This window comes from Orcinus orca, chromosome 21 (assembly GCF_937001465.1).
Source record: "Orcinus orca chromosome 21, mOrcOrc1.1, whole genome shotgun sequence".
Lineage (NCBI taxonomy): Eukaryota > Metazoa > Chordata > Mammalia > Artiodactyla > Delphinidae > Orcinus > Orcinus orca.
In genome coordinates, this window is record NC_064579.1 from 12,930,063 (window position 1) to 12,950,344 (window position 20,282).

At 34.5% G+C, this 20,282-nt stretch overlaps 1 protein-coding gene across 3 annotated transcripts in view; it reads right to left on the reverse strand.

Moving 5' to 3' along the window:
- The window catches only part of TNKS (tankyrase), a 176,695-nt gene that overhangs the window by 82,766 nt on the left and 73,647 nt on the right, over positions 1 to 20,282 (reverse strand). For all 3 annotated transcript variants that reach the window (XR_004475386.2, XM_004277152.4, XM_033400604.2), the window contains exons 4-5: positions 8,166 to 8,202; positions 7,331 to 7,406 (exon numbers count right to left, since the gene is read on the reverse strand). Coding sequence is in view for 2 of the 3 variants with exons in the window: in XM_004277152.4 (XP_004277200.1) it covers positions 7,331 to 7,406; positions 8,166 to 8,202 (113 nt within the window). In the remaining variant the exon portion in view is untranslated. The remainder of the gene's footprint in view (positions 1 to 7,330; positions 7,407 to 8,165; positions 8,203 to 20,282) is intronic.

Consider the following 20,282-nt stretch of genomic DNA (forward strand, 5'->3'; position numbering starts at 1 on the left):
TTAATAAATAACTATATGTAAATAACACAATTCCACTCACTGAAGAACTAGGACATCAACAATAGCATAAAGTGACCTTCTGTGTTTCTACCTGATCTCCTATTCCCTTGCCACTCTGCCAGATGGATGTTTTTCAAGCTACTGCTGCAGCTGTAATCTAACCTACCCTATAAAGTCTGGTATACTTGGAGAGTCAGAAGAAGCACTTTAAACTTAGATGCTTACAATTTTAAAAGGATATACTGAAATATCACTTTTGTAATTTGGCTTCTAAATCAAATTTTAATAATGAATCATGTTCCCAGCAAAATGATTTAGTACTCGCTCCTTTTTTATCCCTCAACTAGTCTAATATTGAAAAGTGCAGGAAACTTGTGGTTTTGGGATATGAGTATAGGAGAAACCGAAGTCCAGAGGAGGGCGGCTAAGCTGAGCTTGACTGAATTCCTAAGTTTTACCACCTGCTTTTTAACACAGGTCCCTTCCTACTAAAAACTCTTTTCTCAAAGAGAAAAACAGAACATAGTTGGCATGGGTACTAATTACCCTCACCAGGAGACATGTCATGCTCGACAAAATAGAGACTGTTTTAGTAGTAGTGATCCCCTAATGAAAAATAAAAAAGACATTTTCAGGCCTTATTGTTACACAATGAATATACACATGCATAAAGATTTTATACACTATATCCCAACGTAAGCAGGCAAGAAAACTTGCTCCAAGGGATTTCTGCATTACCGTTAAGACATGCACTGTTCAGCAAGATGTACTTTAAAGAAGTGATTTGATTAGATATATAATTAAACTTAAAGTACTTGAAGAGTTCCCTAATGCACACTTACTGCATTTTGACCTTCTTATAATCCCAAGTAACATCTAAACTATGAGCCAGAAAAGTTGGACACTAAAAAATGGTCTGACATTTTATCTACCAAGATGTGGCAAGAACAGAGAAGGATGATAAAGGCCACTAAAGGCCACAGGGAGCCACGCATGGGCCCTCAGGTAATGCTAACACTTTCTTAAAGGGGAAAAAGGCTGTATATAAACTTTATTCCAGATACCAGGAGTGTTTTATCTGCCGACTCTTACATAATCCAAGTCTGTATTACTTACTCTGATGAAAAATAAGTAACAAAATACATAACAATCTTAAAATGTTAGAGTTGAAAGGTAAATTGGAGCTCATGTGGCCCAAAGCCATCATTTTTTAGGCTAAAAGACTGAGAACTCAGAGATATAATAAAACTTGCCATGATCACATAGCTAGTAATAATTTTAGCTTAAAACTTGGTCTTCTAGCTTCAACTTCCTGCTTTTTCCTACAATGCCATGACCCATAAAGATGTGCATAAAATTATTTTTTGCTTTCTGAGGGAAAAAAAGTCTTAAATTGTAAGATATAAATACAAAGTAAGTGAACATATCAAAAGAAATAAATATGTTTGGTGATTTGTTTAAAAATCTTCACTTATTCTTCCAAGCAGCTGTGAGAGAACCATTTTCAGTAATCTGCCTGAGAAATGACGCAAACTTTCTTGACCAATAGACAATATGCATTGAGTTATACTCAATACTTTCTTATAGCAGGGGTATTTCAGTTAGCTATTACTACACAACAAACCACCCTGGGTGGCTCTTCTGCTCTATGTGGTATGAGCTAGGTGTTAGGACGATTGATGTCAACTTGAGGCTGGACTGGACACTCAGCTGAGGCTAAAAGTCTAGGACACGTGGAGAGTTAGTCATCTAGAGCCTTAACCAAGCTTGGTGGGTCTTTGGCTAGAGGCCTCAGTTCTTCCCCACATGAACTTCTCCATACAGCTGCTTGTGCTTCCTCATGGCATGGCAGCTGGGATCCAAGAAAGAGTATTCCAAAAGCAAGAAACTGCAGCTACCAGGCCAATTCCAAGGGCTAGTCCTAAACCTGGCATGGCATCACTTCTACTTCATTTTATTCATCAAAGCAGTCCCAGGCTTAGTTCACAGTCTGTGTGGGAGGGGACTAGACAAGAGCATAAATAATGAGAGGCCCGGTTCATCGAGGGGTTGTCAAAGTAACAATATGAGGACTGTTAAAATCCTGCTCCAGCAAAATATTTAGAGAAGACTTACACTGAAGGAGGGAGGTGTTAACCAAGAATACTGTATTAGAATATGACAAATTCACATAACCCTAAAATTTAAGTATAAATTGCAAAAACCATTGCATTAATCCTACATATTCTTTGTGCTACACTGGATGTGCTTTATGGAATTCAAATGAATGTTGTGGCATTATTTTCAGCTGGATATTAATTTTTAATAAATATATTCTTAAAAAATGGGTATATGTATCTTATGAACACACTTCTGAATTTATAAGCTGCAAAAATAAACAAATTTAATTTATTAAATGTGATGTGGGGTGGGGAGGAGACAAAGACCAAGTTCCAAGACAATTAATTCGATTGTATGCTTTGTAGATTACCTGGTAACCTACGTTTTATCCAAATGCCACCTGGGACTGAGCTTGGTAATAAAGACAATTTAAGTGGAGAAGTGGGGGATGCAGAAGTACTCAGAAGTATGTATGTGTCCATTCTAAATACGCTCAAAAGCAAAAAATGTAGCAGAGGAGTAGGGATCTAAGTTTCTGAAGTTCTGCTATGTGCTACATTTATCACATTATTTCATTTAATCCTCTCAAATGTCTTGTGGAATAGGTATCATTATCCCCATTTAGTAAAGGATACACTGAAAACTGTAGAGCCATAGTCACACACTTAGAAAGTGGAAGAGCAGAGAACAGAATCCATCTGTTTGGCCTCAAAGCCTATTTGCTCTTTTGACTATATCACATAGTTTTCTATGGTATCTACAAGGGATGGTACTAAATTCTACTTTACTTCTGATTGATCTCTATTAAAAAATAGTTTTTAAACAATTTACTGTTCTCCATTTCCAGAGTCTTATTCATTATTAACTATTTTATGGAAGCAAACATTTACACAGTAGAAATCTGACATTTAGAGAAACTCTTCAGTTAATCTTTCTGAATTTAAATCATGCTCCTCCAGTTGCCTTTCATCTAAATTTGTGATTTCTTACAGAAGAGCATACATGTCTAAATACTAATGCTTTAAAAATAAAAGAGCAAGAAAAAAAATCTCACCTTAAATCTACACTTTGTATCACAGCAAAAGGAATCATATTTTTTTAGGCACTGGCTTCAATGTCCTGGATTATGTCTTCATCATTCTAACAATTTTGAGCTCCTTGTGAACCAATACCATTAAACACACAGTTATCTCCCATGACACTTAGCACAGTGACCTATACATGGCATGTATTGAGTGCTGACTGAATGAACAAAAGGAGCAGAAAGAAACTACCATAACATTGAATATTTTATAATAAAAACAAAATTCCAACCAACCATTAGTTACTTTCAATATTTGGTGACATACAATTACAGCAATAGTATGCATAGTAAATGCATGCAAAGATACATATTATTTCTATTTAGGAATATGTACAGTAATGCCAAACTCCAACCTATTCCTTGTTATAAGGAGGGCATAAATTTAGGACATTTATTTTGGAAGGGGATAAAGGCAGCCAGGAAAGGGACCTAAAAGAACTCTGAAGAGGGTTGAGTGTTGGAATAATCTGAGATGTATTCAAATACTTATTTTCATTCATTGTAAAAAGGTATCCTTATAAAAATTAATATTGCAAAACAAGAGACGACCACCATCTCAAATTTATATAGCAAACAAGACCAGAATATTCGGATAATTGCTAACAAAATGTCTGATCATGATAGAACATGCTGTAAAGAGAGATCAAAGGACAAGACATCTAAGTTTGAAAATATAGGAATTACAGAAAGGAAGCAATCTGTTTTAAGGACCTGGTCGCTGAAATTCAAAATAAGAAACTATGGAACGCTATGCCTAATCACAATGGGCAAGAGACAGAAGAAAAATAAATTATATCTATGCCCCTATGTTTCTAAAGTGGCCAGTATTAGAACAGGTGTGTAATTGTATGAAAGTAGCATTTTAGAACAAAACATTACAAAAAATGTTTCTGCCTTTGCTTTTTAGGGAAAACAACACCACCTGGAAATTTCTAGAGCAGTCAAGCTCTGCTTTGATTTACATGTCAAATAAAAGCAAAATATAACCACGTAAGTTACTTAAAACCTTATTGGTACTTCACTATTTTCAGATTCTACAGGTTATAAAAACAAATGTCTGTGGGAAATAAAAATTTTAACCACTGAGATATTACCTAATGGGATAACCATCAGGTCACAGTACAGAATTAAGAGACTATTTAAATTTACACTGTCACTGTACAAGCCCACGTACCACTTGGAAAAGGAATGCTGACGTCTAAACCCCCCACATATATCTAGGCAATTTCTCCACCCACTAGTTAGTGTATAAGGAACATTGCTTTTCTAAAAACATTACAAAATTGACACTTCCATGGGCTTTTAAAATTTACAAACCAGGAATCGTAGTAAAAACAGTGACAGGCAAGGATTCAGTTAAGCATTGATACAGTCATTTAAAAACCTGCTAAAAATGAATTTAATTCTGCACTGTGTTCTAAAATGCAAATTCAAGAAATAAAACTTCATATACCTGACTAATTTATTATACATGTAAAGTACCTGTATCCTCTTGTTTATATACAATCTGACTTCCTAATTCTAGATAAACACATGCTAATGGCCTGGAAAAATACTAAATATATAAGATTGACTTGTAATTCAGCAGCTAGATTTGCTTACACATCCTCTTGATATCAATAGCAAGAAAACAAAAGAGACTGTCATAACTAAAGAATCTTTTCCCAATCTCCATCAGCACCCACAATATCTACCACTTCACGGCTTTACTGCAACTGGCATATCTAATAAGAATTGCTCTGTGCCATAAACAAGGGTAATATCTAAATATGAACATTATTCAATTTTAAACATGAAATTTTATTTGCATTCTGATGAACAATTTTGAATGATTTTTTATGTTATATGCATAGCACCAAAACCTAATAAACGCTTAAGTCTAATTTTCTTTTTCTATCTAATTTGAGAAAATTGATAATCTAAAAAAGTATAGGAGCATATTTTGGAAAATTATTACATTATTTATATGTTGTGAAACCATCAGTATAATAGTAATATTTGAGACATGTACTTAAAAATGTTCTACACATTAAAATATATAATTCTCCCTTGTGGTACAATTACTCAAAAATAAATTGATAAAATAATACTAGTAATAATATATAATAACAGAAAATATACAATTCCCCATTCATATACTTCTGAGTTAATTTTCTAACTGGCAAAGAGCACAGATGATTTTTTTCACTCGAAGGATAAAATTATGTTCATCTGGGAGCATATTCGTAGCCTAAGTTTTTGCTACATGCAAAATGCCAGGCTTGGTCCGGTACAAAAGAGAGCTAATAGCCAAGTAGAAGAAAAAGATACGTATGAATAACCACAATTCAAGAACTCTGCGGTAAATACCATAGAGTAATACAGAAAAGGAGCCATAGGAATTTGAATGAGGAATATGTTAGTTTCAGCTACAGGAATAAAGGAAGTGTATCCTCCTTTGGGGAGAAGGAAAAATAAAGAAGTTCTACATATTTGTGTAGGGACTGAAGCAAGGAGAAGAGGTAATTTGTTAATTATCAGTGTTCACACTCCTTAATTATTTTGATTTACTGAGCTAGGAATGGGGCTGTCAAGGTGTAAGGGTAAGGATGGGAGAATGAGGCTGGGATGGAAACTGACTCCTGTTATAGTAATCTCACATAAATTTTGGAATATTAAAATGGCTGTGGAAAACTGAAGTAGGCTGGGCTCTAAAAGAGCTCTGTCTAAAGATATACCTGCATTTACAGATAAGAAGGGTTCTTTCTGCATAGTGATAAAAGTCGCCTTATCTACTAAAAGGATCCAAACAAAATCTGGAACTCAAAGTAACTCAAGGAAGTTAAAACTCCCAAAGCAACTTCAAAATTGAAGGGAAAATGAGCAGTAACCATTTAAAAACATCTCCCAAAAGTCATTAATAGTACCAAGTAAATCTTTGCTAATTTATAGTTTTATATATACATAATTTAACCTACCATTAAAGTACAAGTCTCTCTCCAAATTATCCAGAGAAACTAAACATTCATTAGGCCATGTGAAATAATATACAAGCCATCTTCAATAACAACATATATTTGGAAGGATTCAATTCAATGCCACTATTATATGTGTTTCATTAGTATAGGGAAAAAAGTGAAAGGAAAGCTGAATAATTTTAATCTATAAAATTATCACTCAGAGAAAAATGAGTTTTTAAAAGCAAAACAGTTCATTATTTCTAAGGGGTACCATCCATCCTGATACTTTCCATAGTATATTTTCGATATAAATAATTCCAAAGGAATTAATTCTTTAATTATTAGGTACAAGAAATTCCTCAATATCTGCAGTGTAACTTTAAAAATGTTTTAGGTTTTAAAAATATAAAAGCCATCCTTTAACATTAAAAAATTAACCAACATTTTAAAAAAGACTTTATAGTACCAAGTGTTTTGTTTTTCCATATCTATAAGGCAAATCACTGCAAAACTTTGCGGTCAGATACCAAAGGCTATAAAGGATTACATTTTCAGTCTCCATTCAGCAAGAATATGAAGCAGATAATGAAGATACCACTGCATATTTTATATATTACCTTACATTTATGACAACTGTATATTAATACAGAATATTTTTCTCTGCTTTAATACTTTCTTTCAACATATAACGATGAAAACTTAGCCAATAAAAAAAAAGCAGGGCCGTTACAATAGACCTAAAAAAATCATTAGCATTTTCTCAGCTTTAAATGGAAAAAGTGTTGGTTGCCTAGCAAACAAATTTTCCTCTGCCAAAAAGAAATAAAAATTATATCCTAACCAAGATGGGTAATTAGGATGTAAACAAATATCTCTAATTTCCATTATCATACACAGAAAATAATATATGTTGTTGTAATTTTAATCGCTAAAAAAGCTGCAGTTCCATTTAACAAATAACTTTCAGTGTCTGACATTTAAGAGAAAAGGCTTAAGATCCATGCTTCACCAGCTCTATGAACATGTCACAGCAGCATTTCATTTTACAGTTAAAAGGTACCAGTAAAATACAGCCATATATATGTATGTATATATACGTGTGTGTGTATATATATGTATGTACACATATATATGCCAACTTTAAAATTTTTAACTGTAAAGCAAAAAGAAATCACTGAAGGGGAATATTATATTTTAAATGACTTACCTTTCGCCCATCACTTGCATGGCAATTCACATTTAGAGGAGTCAGTAAAGCCATTAGTTTTTCTTCATTACCACTCCTACAAAAAGGTAGTAAGTCAATTCCTATAAAATTATAGCGCTTCTTATGAATGTTTATGGATATTTTTTACAAGAGAGTAGAAAATAATATGGGCTTGCTTTGATTTCTTTAATATGGTTCTGAATGAATCTCTTTTGCTTTATTCAATTCAATCAATATATTCCTAATAATTCCTGTTAATCATCATCCAGTGGTATATCATAGATAAGGTAGCTTTCTACATTTTTATTTTATTTATCTGCATAAAGTCACCTTCTTAATTACAAACAAACTTTACTCTGATAAGTGATCTAAAACACTGGAGTTAAAAACACATATAAAATGCTGTAAAAAGCTAATCAATTAAATTATAAATGAACAAGAACAAAAGAAAATGGGTGAGAATTTTAACATTTACTTCATGCCCCTCATTCAAGCTTGGCTAGAAAAATTTCCAGAGAAAAATAAAGATATAGGTATTTAAATACTCCAAGAATATCATTCGAAAAGCTCGGCAACTCGGGTTTGCAGTTACCTTAAGAAATGTTCCAAATAAAATTAACCTTACAATCATCACCATATTGAAAGACAGTCTCATTTAATACACTAATCGTGCAAAATAAAGTATACAAAGATTTAGTATAAGGTCTTACCCGCATTATCGTATAAAATCCAAGCAAGACAATAACATGTTATAATTTTTATAGTCCTCCACCTGCCCTCCTCCTTTTCTCCCTTAAATGCATTATACTCACTTAAAATGAATGGAATCACTTACCTAGCAGCTTCTAGGAGTTCGTCTTTCTTGTATTCACCTAGATGATTGCAAAATATCATGCTGTTAGCATTTGGCAGAAGACAGATTAAGAAATGCAGTAGGCAGCAAATAGAGAATTAAATAGAAAAGAACAGAAAAAGAGAGTCCACACCCCGCTGGGTGATGGAGCCGTGACGTTAGCCAGCTTGTGAAGGCAGCATCACCAGTGCCTTGGAGACGGGCAGCAAATTGACGCAGCTTCTTGTCCAATCCTCAGATGAAATAGCTTTCTTCAGACGACCAATGAATGCTAAATCTCGTGTCCAGAAACACATTCCCTCTGATAACAGCATGCCAGTTGAAGACAATGTCCCCTCCCCCCTTTTCTATTCAGGCTGTCACAGTATACTTGTGAAGCATAATACATTCTGAGACAAAAGCAAAATAATGTGGCTCTTTAAAGGTACAAATTACTAGTCTTCAAAAAACCTCAGTTTTATTTGTAATGACATGGAAAGTTTTGTCAAAAAAAAACACACATTAATTACCATTGCTGAGCTTTATAGCAGAAGAAAAAAAATATCAGGATCAAGAAGCCTTTGCCTCGATAGGGTAGGTCTGTAGACTAGAAATACGTGAACTACGTACCAAATGCTATGAACCCCTTGGAGGCAGTGCTCTAAAAACCAAAACAGTGAATACATTCCTAAATGACAATAATATTCTAACGTGCTGCAACCTACACTTTATACAAATTCAATACCAAAGTTTAACAACAATGAATCTTAAAAATATTTTTTAAAAGGAGACTGGGGTCTCTGAGAATAAGCAGACATCCAACTATTAAGATGTGAATAATTTTTCTCCATTCTATTTTTTAATATATCACAGACTGAAAATAGGTATATAATTTAGAATCTTCAATACAAATTTCTTAGGGCATTCAAGAACTAACAAACAAGTCTTTGCAAGCACAACTGAAGGAATTTTAGTATAGAGTTTGCTCACTGAATAAATAAAAGGAACAGCCAGGACCATGATTCAGCTATAATATGCTGACTCAGTTTGCTATATCATTAAAGAAATAATTATACAAAATGTCTAAGCAAGTAATTATGTGAAGGCAAATATTAAGTATACATACAAAAAATAAAATTTTAGACGAAAATGTTATAATTCTATTAAGAAATAAGCTTAAACTACTTTAACAAATCTTATCACTTATAAATATGGATTTCTTTGCATTTTGTTTATTTTGCTACAGAATGCAGAATATTGATGCAAATTTTTTTTCTTTTTTTTTTTTTTGCGGTACGCAGGCCTCTCACTGTTGTGGCCTCTCCCGTTGCGGAGCACAGGCTCCGGACGCGCAGGCTCAGCAGCCATGGCTCACGGCCCCAGCTGCTCCGCGGCATGTGGGATCTTCCCGGACCAGGGCACGAACCCGTGTCCCCTGCATCGGCAGGCGGACTCTCAACCACTGAGCCACCAGGGAAGCCCTGATGCTAATATTTTAAGGACGTCTCAGGACCATCAAGCACATGTTTAAATTCTATAACCCTTCATTAGCAAATATTTCTTTAAACTTTTGTCTTGATTCTTAGATTAAGATTTTATTAAAATCTAGAAACTGTAAGCAGTTATTTTCAAATAAGGAAAAAATTGTTAAATATCTAGTCTCTCCTAAGGGAATTTTATATACCAATAAAGTCACGGGCTCAACAATATACATGGATAAGCTAGAATGCATGCTTCATGATAAGAGTCGGTCTTTCTAATTTCCCATGTATTGTATTCCAGATTCTTTAACTGATTGACAGTTTAAGATTTACATTATTCTAATCCCCCACAAATAAGGTTCTTGTCTTCCCAAAACCAAAGACCTACCTTTATTAAATATTTTAGGTGGCAATATGGAAGTGAATGAGTCAGTTTAAGAATCTCCTTCTGAGAAAATGGTATGACCCATACCCTCAAATGCCTTAAGAATCAAGAGCAAAATAAGTGAAATGATGGGATAATCTATAAAAGTCATTCATTTAGTCAGTCAGCAAACAATTATTTGAAAGGCCTATAGGCCAGATTCAAAACCAAAAAAAGAAACTATCATCTCTAATCTCAAGGAATAATAGTCTATTAAACAAGACAAACAAGTAAACAAATGATGAGAGTAGGAAATGAGTCTTATGCTATGAAGAGTTTAAAGGCTAGTCTAAGTAGGATTAATAAGAGGCAGGATAATTGTAGTTCAAGGAAGGTTTCCTGGAAGAAGGAAAACTTGTGCAGAGTTTTTAAAGGAAGAACAGGTGATCCTCTGGTGAAGAAGGGTGAGGGAGAAGGAAGCAACCAAAGTAAAAGAAATGAGAGGGGCAATGGCTGCTCAGTAAACCTGAAACAAAGCACATTTGCAGGGGAATGGGTAAGAATGAGGCAGAGAAGAAATAGATCACATGAATGGCACTCTAAGAAGTTTGAACTTTATTTTGAAAACAATGAGGAAATACTGAAATATGTTAACAAGTAGAGTGCAAAGTATATTTAAAGATCTATACGCTTTGTGATTATTTAAAATATTCCCATATTCTACTCCAGTGAACTTTTCTTGGGGAGGAAAGTGGCCCAAACGGGGTAAAGGGAGGTGAAGACAATCAATTCTGACACAGTCTATATTTTGGTGTAAGTATACATTTCCTGATATAGAGTAATCATACTGAAATTGAGATCTGAAAGCAGCTACTACTGAAATTGAAGTCATAGTGAAACATGACTTCAGTAAGCTAGGAAATAAAACTGCAAAGTATTTGGCATCTCCAAAGTTCACATCAGTCTACATACATAAGCTTCTCATCAAGTATAGCTTATTGATATTTTCTCCAAAGGGCACTTTTTGAAAAAAAAAAAAAAGTTATTCCCTCATGGATAAACTGATAATAAACCAAAGCTTTCAAAAGGAAACATATAAGTGCACCCAACAGTGTCAGACTTTCTACTTTCACTGTTAGAGTTCCTAGTACTTATTCAGCTTTTCTGCAATACATTCCAACATCCACTATCTGGTGCCCGAGGACCACAATCCATAAACATTCAAAGCTATTTTTCAAATGCTACATCGCAGAAATAAGTAGCGTAATGAACTTAGAGTCCCTCACACACTCTGACAACAAATCCGAGCTGCTTACTTCACAGTGGAACCCCTAGTTCTATTTCATTTTAGCTGCGAATCTGAAAATATTCTGGCTGAGACTCTGGTGCTCTGCGGACCATTTATATTCTTTAATAACATCCAGATAAAGGCTAGCAATAGATCAGCCAGAAGGGAAACTAGGCAATTATAGTCAAGAAAATAGCAGCCAGAAACGGAGAAAACAGATGGCTTAAAATATTTTTCTTTGATTAGAATAAAATAAATGGGGCTAAAAAAAAAATAAGCAAGCCACAAAGTTTACTTTCCAAAATCTGAACTGTTTTTATTAGTAAACTAAGTATTGATAGGATGCATGTAAAGATAAATACACACGCACACACACACACACACACACACAGTCGGGGGGCAGAGATATGAGTTAATGTGTTAAAAAGTATCAATATGTTATCAGAAAGAAGGTTAAAAATGAAAGTTAAAAAATACAGGTTAAAAATAAAGCTCCCCTTTGTATTTCTCTGAGGTAGTTAGAAACAATTTCACTTACTGTGAAGGCAAAATTACTTTTTGAATAAAAATGAAGAAAACCTGAATCAATAAATAGACATCATAATTATTGACTTATCTCAATTTCAACATCTTAAGGGGCTTTCGTTCTTTTCTTTAGCAACTGACAGGATCAAAGCAGACTAAGTTTTCTAAAAATGAGTCATTTGGTTTTGTTGAGATGGAACAACATGGAAACATTATGAACAGAGAATCATAAATTCTTAAAGCAATAAAGGACTAAAACAGAGTTTTGACCTTTCTTTTCTCTACTTTGAAACCATGCATAATACATGCCTATCAGTAACATCTCTTGTTATATGCAGTGAGGGGGGGGTGTAACTTGAAAGTCACCTTTCTCCTGTCACCTCATCCCCAATTTCAGAATAGCTTTCCTAAGGGATCATCAACATATTATTTACAGTTAATGAAACTGACACCAAGACAATTAAATGAATTGCCTAAGGTTTCACTGAGTATTATTCACTATCTGTCAAGCCCTGAAAAAAGGCTAACGTGAGCAGAAACTAACCAAATCTGCGTTTTGGAAGAATCAATGTAAACAAAAGAGTAACACAACAATAATAGTAATAAAACAATTTTAAAAACAATGACAACAACCAACAACTAGCTTTAAACAGGCTGAACATATTTATATAACATAAGCCAAGTATTTCCATCAAAACTACTTTAAAGCAGGGAACTTTCACATGAGCTTGTAAACATGGGCCAAAAAACAAAAAAAAAGTTTTACCTTCTAGTTTGTTTCAACATTTTGGACCAAGGGAATAGGTAGGAATGAAGACAATGTATTCCAGGTCTATTAAAATGACCAATACATTTTGCATTTCCCACAGCATGTGTTAATTCCTCATGCTTTAGGTATCTCAAGGTAAGAGCTACGTAAAGACTTCAATCAAGAATCTCAATTATCAAGTTTAGGGACCCTTTTGTTGCTGAGGGCTAAGTAGTACCATGAATTGCTAATTCTCATATAGATACTTTCTCATCAAGCTGCCAACAAATACAAGAGATGAACTGATTCTCGTAACTAAACTGACAGCCAATATGGGGAATAAAATATTAATTTGGGTGACATAATCCATTGTGTTTTCACGAATAGATTTGATATTTTAGAAGCAGCCACGTAGTTGTGGAAGGAATTTCACTGAAGCACCAGGAAGTAATCTAATCTCAAGATGTTAAGCTAGGTCTTCCACCAAAAGCAATTTTCAGACAGGCTGGTATCTACTATATGTACACATGGCCCCAGGAATGATCTGCATCCTCTCTCTGAAATTATTTTTTGAATTATTTATTTCAATTGTCAATTGAATTATTATTTCATTCTCTGAAATCTTTCATAAATATTTTCAGGACAATGTTGGGAAAAAATTACAAAGTATTAAGAGTCCTCTATGCCTTCTTCCAACTTCTGAAACCTATCAATCTTCCCACTCATTCTGATTCTGGCTTCAAAGTCCACAGCATTAGAGAAGTCTAGAATCACGATCAAACTAAACGCTCCACATCGATTCTAAACAAGGAATATTTGGGGGCTTTAAAATTTTAGGCTTGAATAGAGTATTTTCCTGGTGGAGATCCTTCCTGTCTTCTGCTCCCTACAACTCTGACCTTTCTAATTCGCTAACATTAAACCTGTGCTGCAGTACTAACGTAAACTCCAAGCTGGCTGTCCAGTACAGTGCAGCTTGAGAAGAATTTTCCAGTTCTTTAGAAAAATGGAGGTGTCCCACACATCCTGCCCTGCAGGGCAGCTGAAAATCAATTTTCGAAGATAAAAGGCCCCCAAATGCAACTATATTATCTTACAATATTTAAACGATAAAAATTATAATGTATTACATGTTAACAAAAAACCTAAACCAAGGTCCTAAAACATTAAAAAACACAAAATTACACTCAGACATAACAAAGGCTCTGCAAAAAAACCATATAATGAAGTCAATAAATGATTGTTACCAACCAGTTTCTTTGTATGCAGTAGTATGTCTTCACTTAGCCCCAGTGACATCTTAGATAGGCATCCCATTTATGGACACTTAAGTGGGGTTTCAAATAATTTATACCTGCTTCTGACATTCTGTCAATTGTATTTGGAATGTAACTCAAGACTTTTCACAGATTTGTTTGTTTGTTAAAAACGGAAGTATTAAAATCTGGGACATAACTACAAACACACACTGGCCAAAAAAATATTGTATTATAATATATATGCATTCTCTAAAGTTTGGTATTAAAAACCAGGAGAGGTATTCCTAATGCACATTGTTAACCAATGAGACATTCTGCAAACTGTGCCTGTACTTTAAAAGATCTTTTGATACGTCACAAAGAAAATAAGAAGGGAGGGAGGGAGGGAAGGTAGGAAGGAAGGAATGAGATCTCATTCTAAGCATGTCAGATTGTGATGCCATGTATGGTGTGGTATCTGGGTGCTTGGAATGCCCACCACTGCTTAAGCCATCAACTATCTGTGTAAATGGCTGGTCAGGGCTGAGAGAACTGGGATATTGATTCTTTACTATCACAATGTTTGCTGTCCAAAAATGGTCTGGTAAAGTAAAATCGTATTTGATCCAAAACAGGCCAATAGTTTTACATTCTTTGCTCTATATCAGGGATCCTTCTTCTATAGCAATCAACCCACAATTTCTTAGGTGCCAATTCAAAATCCCCAAAGCTCTAAAAATTCATTTGGCAGCAAAACTTGACTCACCTGGTATACACAGCTATCATATACATTAATGTTTGATTATAGCGTTAAGCCCAGACTCCTCTGGGATATTTTATGATATAGTACATGTGCTGTGTCTTTTAATATTTTATTTACTCACTGAAGTACAATTTACATACATTAAAATTCAACCTTTTCAAATGTACAGTTCTATGAATTTTGACAAACTTATACAGCTGTGTAGCCACTATCTCAAAATTTGAACATCTCCATCACCCAAAATGTTCCCTCAGGCCCCTCTGTAATCAATCTATCCCAACCCAATAGCAACTGCTAATCTAATCTCTTTCTCTGTAGTTTAACTTTTTATAGAATGTCATATAAATGGAATCACAGGATATGTAGACTTTTAAGTATGGCTTCTTTTTCTTAGTATAAATGTTTTGAGATTCATTCATGTTCTGGACTACCAATATTTGTTCTTTTTGACTATCAAGCAGTATTCCATTACATGAATGCACCTGAATTTGCTTATCCATTCACCAGCTGATCAACATGTGGGCTGTTTCCAGCTTTTGGTGATTATGAATAAAGCTACTGTAAAAATTCAGACAGGATTTTGTATGGACCTATGTCTTCATTTCCTTTGGGCAAATACTTAGGTGCGTGGGTGCTGGGATGTACAGTAAATGTATGTTTAACTTTATAAGAAACTGACAAATCACATCTCTTTTAAAATTTGAAAAATTCTTTATTCTGGAATATAATCACACCACCTACAGAAAGGAAAAAGAACAAAAGAGAAAAAGTTGACTAATGAGAAATATGACAGTACTGTACTGCTAGAAATCTCAACCTCACAGCTAGAAATCCCAATCTTGCCTCTTTTTGAGGGCAATTCACCTAAAAACTGAACTAATTTGCACAGCTTCTAGTTCTTCATTTCTCACTTGTTCTGTCTTTTGTACTTTTTTTGAAATAGGGAGAATATACAAATTTAATCTCTTCATTCAAGGAACTGTTTTGTATGTAGTACCTGCGATCTTAGAGCTACGAGAACACATGAACAAAGCATATTTTGATTTATAGGAACCATACTGTTATCTGTGAAAAGGAAATTACTTTCCTGCAGTCCTTGCTCTTATCAGGATGCTCAGCCCCTCAATGCATCAGCCTACTGAGGGCCAGAAGTTTGGTGAGACACCTATTTGGGATAGTCAGACCTCTGCCTTCTTACACCAAATATAAGGAATTAAGGAAACTAAGGCTAATGCAGAAGTACAAGTGACTACTTTTTGAATGATGTAAGAACTGTCTTGTCTTCACTGTAATTATTGTATATGATTGCATTTTATTCTTTGTATATTTTGTCCTGTTTACAAAGTCTCTGAAAGATGTAGTAACTTTGCAATTTTGGTCTTTTCAGGAAGCACCAATTATGATTTACTTCTTTAAGCTGCAAATGCTTATTTTTTTCTTATATTTCGCCCAAAGTATCACTAAATCTCTTATTCAGGGTTAGAGTTAATTAAACTTAGTGAAGTCTGAGTAATGGTATTTTATCCTGGGCATAATCTTTCTCATTCAAACTCTCTCTCTCTCTTTTAATGCCACTCATTTATTAGTTCTCCTTTGAATAACATCATTTATTTATTTAACAAATATATATTCACCATCTATAATATGCCAAGTATAACACAGCTACTACTACCGTATCATGTACTGAATCTTGAGTTAGTAGGCCAAAAGTGATGGACAGAGCTAGAACACGAGGAACGGTATCAAATCCATAGAATATATTATTCATTTAGCACGTTGCATTGCACAGCTGTCACTGACAGAAGTATATCACACGTGTAAACATTATCTGTCAGGTATGTTAAGGAAAAGATGTTGAGGACCACTTTCAGAAGATGACAGAGCTAAGCACTATGTTCTTAAAGCTTTGAGATATTCACCAGACAGTGGGAGAGAGATTGAGGCATTGAGTGTGTGTATGTCTGTGTTAATAAAAGATTTAGATCAGGTAAATAATAGTTCCTAACTTTGGGGGGGGTCACGAAGCACTTTAAGGAGCTAATGAAAGCAGCTTTAGACCCTCTCCGTAGGGAGAAAATTCTTTGCACATATGAAGATAAACTCAAATTTTTGCCTACAGTTTTAAGAGTTTTTACAGAATCTATGGAGTCTATGAAGTTAAGAACTGCTGTTAAAAAAAAAGAACTGCTGTTAAAAAAAAAGTACCTCTGACTTACACTCATTGATTCTAAATATAATCATAAGGCAAGCTTGGCAAGATAAACTAGTTTGATATCCTTATTTTATACATGACTCAGTTAAGACCCAAAATAAGTAAATAACTTGCCTAAAATTTTAAAACTATACAGTGGCAAAGCTAGGACAAGAATCCATGTCCTTTGCCAGTATTTTTTTTTTTTTTTGCGGTACACGGGCTTCTCACTGTTGTGGCCTCTCCCGCTGCGGAGCACAGGCTCCGGCCGCGCAGGCTCAGCGGCCACGGCTCACGTGCCCAGCCGCTCCGCGGCACGTGGGATCTTCCCGGACCGGGGCACGAACCCGTGTCCCCTGCATCGGCAGGCGGACTCTCAACCACTGCGTCACCAGGGAAGCCCAGGTTGTAGAGTTTAACATGATTTTGTAAGGTATAGGAACTCTTCGTTTACTTTTCTTTTCTTTCTTTTTGAGCAGGGGAGTAAACTAAGTAAAGCTGAACTTAACCTGGTAGCTCAATGAACTATGACCTGGAGACACTGGGGATTAGTTACAGGGCTATTGTAGCAAGATGGTGAGAAGAAAAGTACGTAAATGGTGGCAGTAAGAATGGAAAGAATGTCAAGTAGAGAGAAGGCATTGAATGCATCACAATGCAGCAGAGCTTATATTTGATGTGTTAGTTTTATGTGTCACCTGGGATATCATGCTATGAATGGTAAAATTTAAAATATTTACATCTCAGTCTTAGATTAATACTTCACCCAATAATCTTTCTGAACATGCTCACAGTAGCAACACTTGGCTAATTCAGCTTCTGCTTAATGGATATTCTACCACAGACTCAGACGTCATATACTGAGAATGCCCCTAAACGAGAATAACCTATTTAAATAATACATCTAATTTATTTAATTATTTAGATGTTGGAACTACAGTCTTTGATTCTTGCACAGCCAATTTCAAGACAGACATCGAGAGTTCAGAGTTCACCTAGGAGGCGTTTCAGACATATTAGAAAATGTTCTCCAAGAGAAGTAGTTTTAGAAAAAATAAAAGACTATAAGAGAGGTACTAATGTATAATGTCTAGAAGGCCAGTTTGCTCCTTTCCTGAGCATAATATTAGCTTAAAAAAAAATCCAATACAGATGAGCATTCACTTAATTTACTTAACTACTTTCTTATTATAAAGTTACTATAATGGGCTAGTGTACTAACATGATAACTACTGATTTTGACTTTCTTCTTAGACTTTTATCTTCTTTTCTTATTTTGTTCAACTGAGAAGGAGATATATGAGGAAGTTTATTACTTCAGAAAAATATGGAGGAAAGATTTTAAAGTTGAGGAAATGAAGAGGACGTATTTGCAATTTTGGGGGAAAAATTATTCCGTAGTATTTTGCTTTGGGAAATTGTTTCAAGTCTGTCTAAATGTAAATCAGGAAAAACATCTTTATTTGAAGTAGCAAACTGGAGAAACAGAAGTAGATGTTCAATTTCAGATAATCTTAAAATTACATATCTTACTGGGATATATTTTCCTATGTATAGAAGCAGGAAGCCACATGTCAACTGTACATTTTAATTTTCTTACCTGGAATATATTTAACCCCATCCCTTAGTATCAGTTTTATTGTCTAGTTCCATTTTTATTTTAAATACCTAGCAAAACAGGACAGCAACAATTCTATCAGAAACATGTATAAGATAATTGTATATCAATAATAAAATCTGTGTCAACAGATTTGACATGTGTCATGTCTTTTGTGTGTGCTAATATGAATTTCTTAGCAGAAATTAGATTTATATCAATGCTTGATATTATCTTTTCAGTAGATGGTTATTCAGAACTTCCTTGTTCCTCTTATATTTCAGAAAGCTGCTTGGATTAACCGTGATATATATCACTTCATGCATACAACCCTGCCACGTTGTTCAAAACATTAATCTGTTTTCCATGGTTAGGTTTTAGTTTTGTCCTATCCATAACTTTATTGTAGAAATTGCCTACGAGAGACATTTACTACCATTTCTAAACAAGATGACCAAAGACAGAGATTGCAGGTACTACATATGAAAGTTCCTTGAATGAAGAGATGAAATCTGTATACTAATCTTAATAACAAACAACAAAAATTAATTTTTTGAAATAATTTTAATATAAATACTTCACATCAAACATTAAGAAACATTTCTGATGAAAAAAACTGGTTTTGAATATTTTGGTACTTTTACTCTTTGATGGGCTTATTTTTGCCCCCATAAATTTATCAACTACCTTCATATAAAAATTATCACTTAGCCTTATTTAAAAGCTGCAACCATAAAAATTAATTGTCTTGGAAAAGTCAAGGGCTAAATCACTCTAGATAGCCAAGTTTTCAACATACTGCTAATTTAGCATTTTAATTCTCCTGCTCTTGAGGGAATTTCTTTCTGAAATACGTTAAACACTTCTATGCATTCAAAAATGGATTATTCAAAATATAATTTAACATTTCTTGACAAATCAGGGGCAATTATTTTGAACCTAGACCAGATTGTACAATAGTATAGCAAAGCTCTCTGGGCCTATTGAGATGTGCCGATCCAAAATGGCTCCGGAATGCTATGCATTTTATTATTTTTTTCATGTGTAATTTATTTTTCTCTTTCCATTGTGCTAATGAATAATCTCTTTATTTATTTCCTTTTAGTTTAGAGTATCTAAAAATGCTGTCTAGTAGAAACATAATTCAAAGCACATATGTAATTAAAAATTTTCTATTAGACATGTTAAAAAAAGGTAAACGGAGGGCACTAATTTTAATAAGATATTTTATTTCATCCAATATATCTAAAATATTATCATTTCAACATGTGGCACTAGGCCTGTTTCACATGTCCAATAGCCATCTGTGGCCAGTAGCTACTGTACTGGACAGTGCGCATCTAAAACTATCATGAGCTGGAAGATTACAAAACTTGGTAAACACTGTCACTATGGAGGAGCAAATTCCCTCTGAGTGATGTGAGGACTCTCCTAGGTATAAGGAACTCCCGATTCAGAGCATGACTTCTGGACATTTATTTGGTAGGGGTGGAGTGATGCATGGGAGAGAGAAGAAAAGGGAAAGGGAAGTGGAAGAATAAGAGAGAAGGAGAGCAGTAAAAACAGATATAAATGAGGTTGGGAGCGGGAAAGAATCCAATAATGAAGCAGGTGAGAAGACTGGAAACTCAGAGGTGAGTAATACCTAAGAAGTATTGAGCATTAATGACCAGAATAATGCAAAAATGAGGCTTTTCTTAGTAGGTAATCTAGGTCTTTCAAAGATGTATGCAATAATGATGAGAATGCATAGGTATTAAGGACTGAAGAAGCCTTGCAACATACTACAGTATCCAGAGAAAGGGACCAGTATGGTTAATGATGATTCATGGGTATAGCACAGCTTTTTATAAGGCTACCTCATTCAAATGCAAATGCAAAGAAGTGACTAAGAATATGCTTAGATAGTATATCAAATACACCAC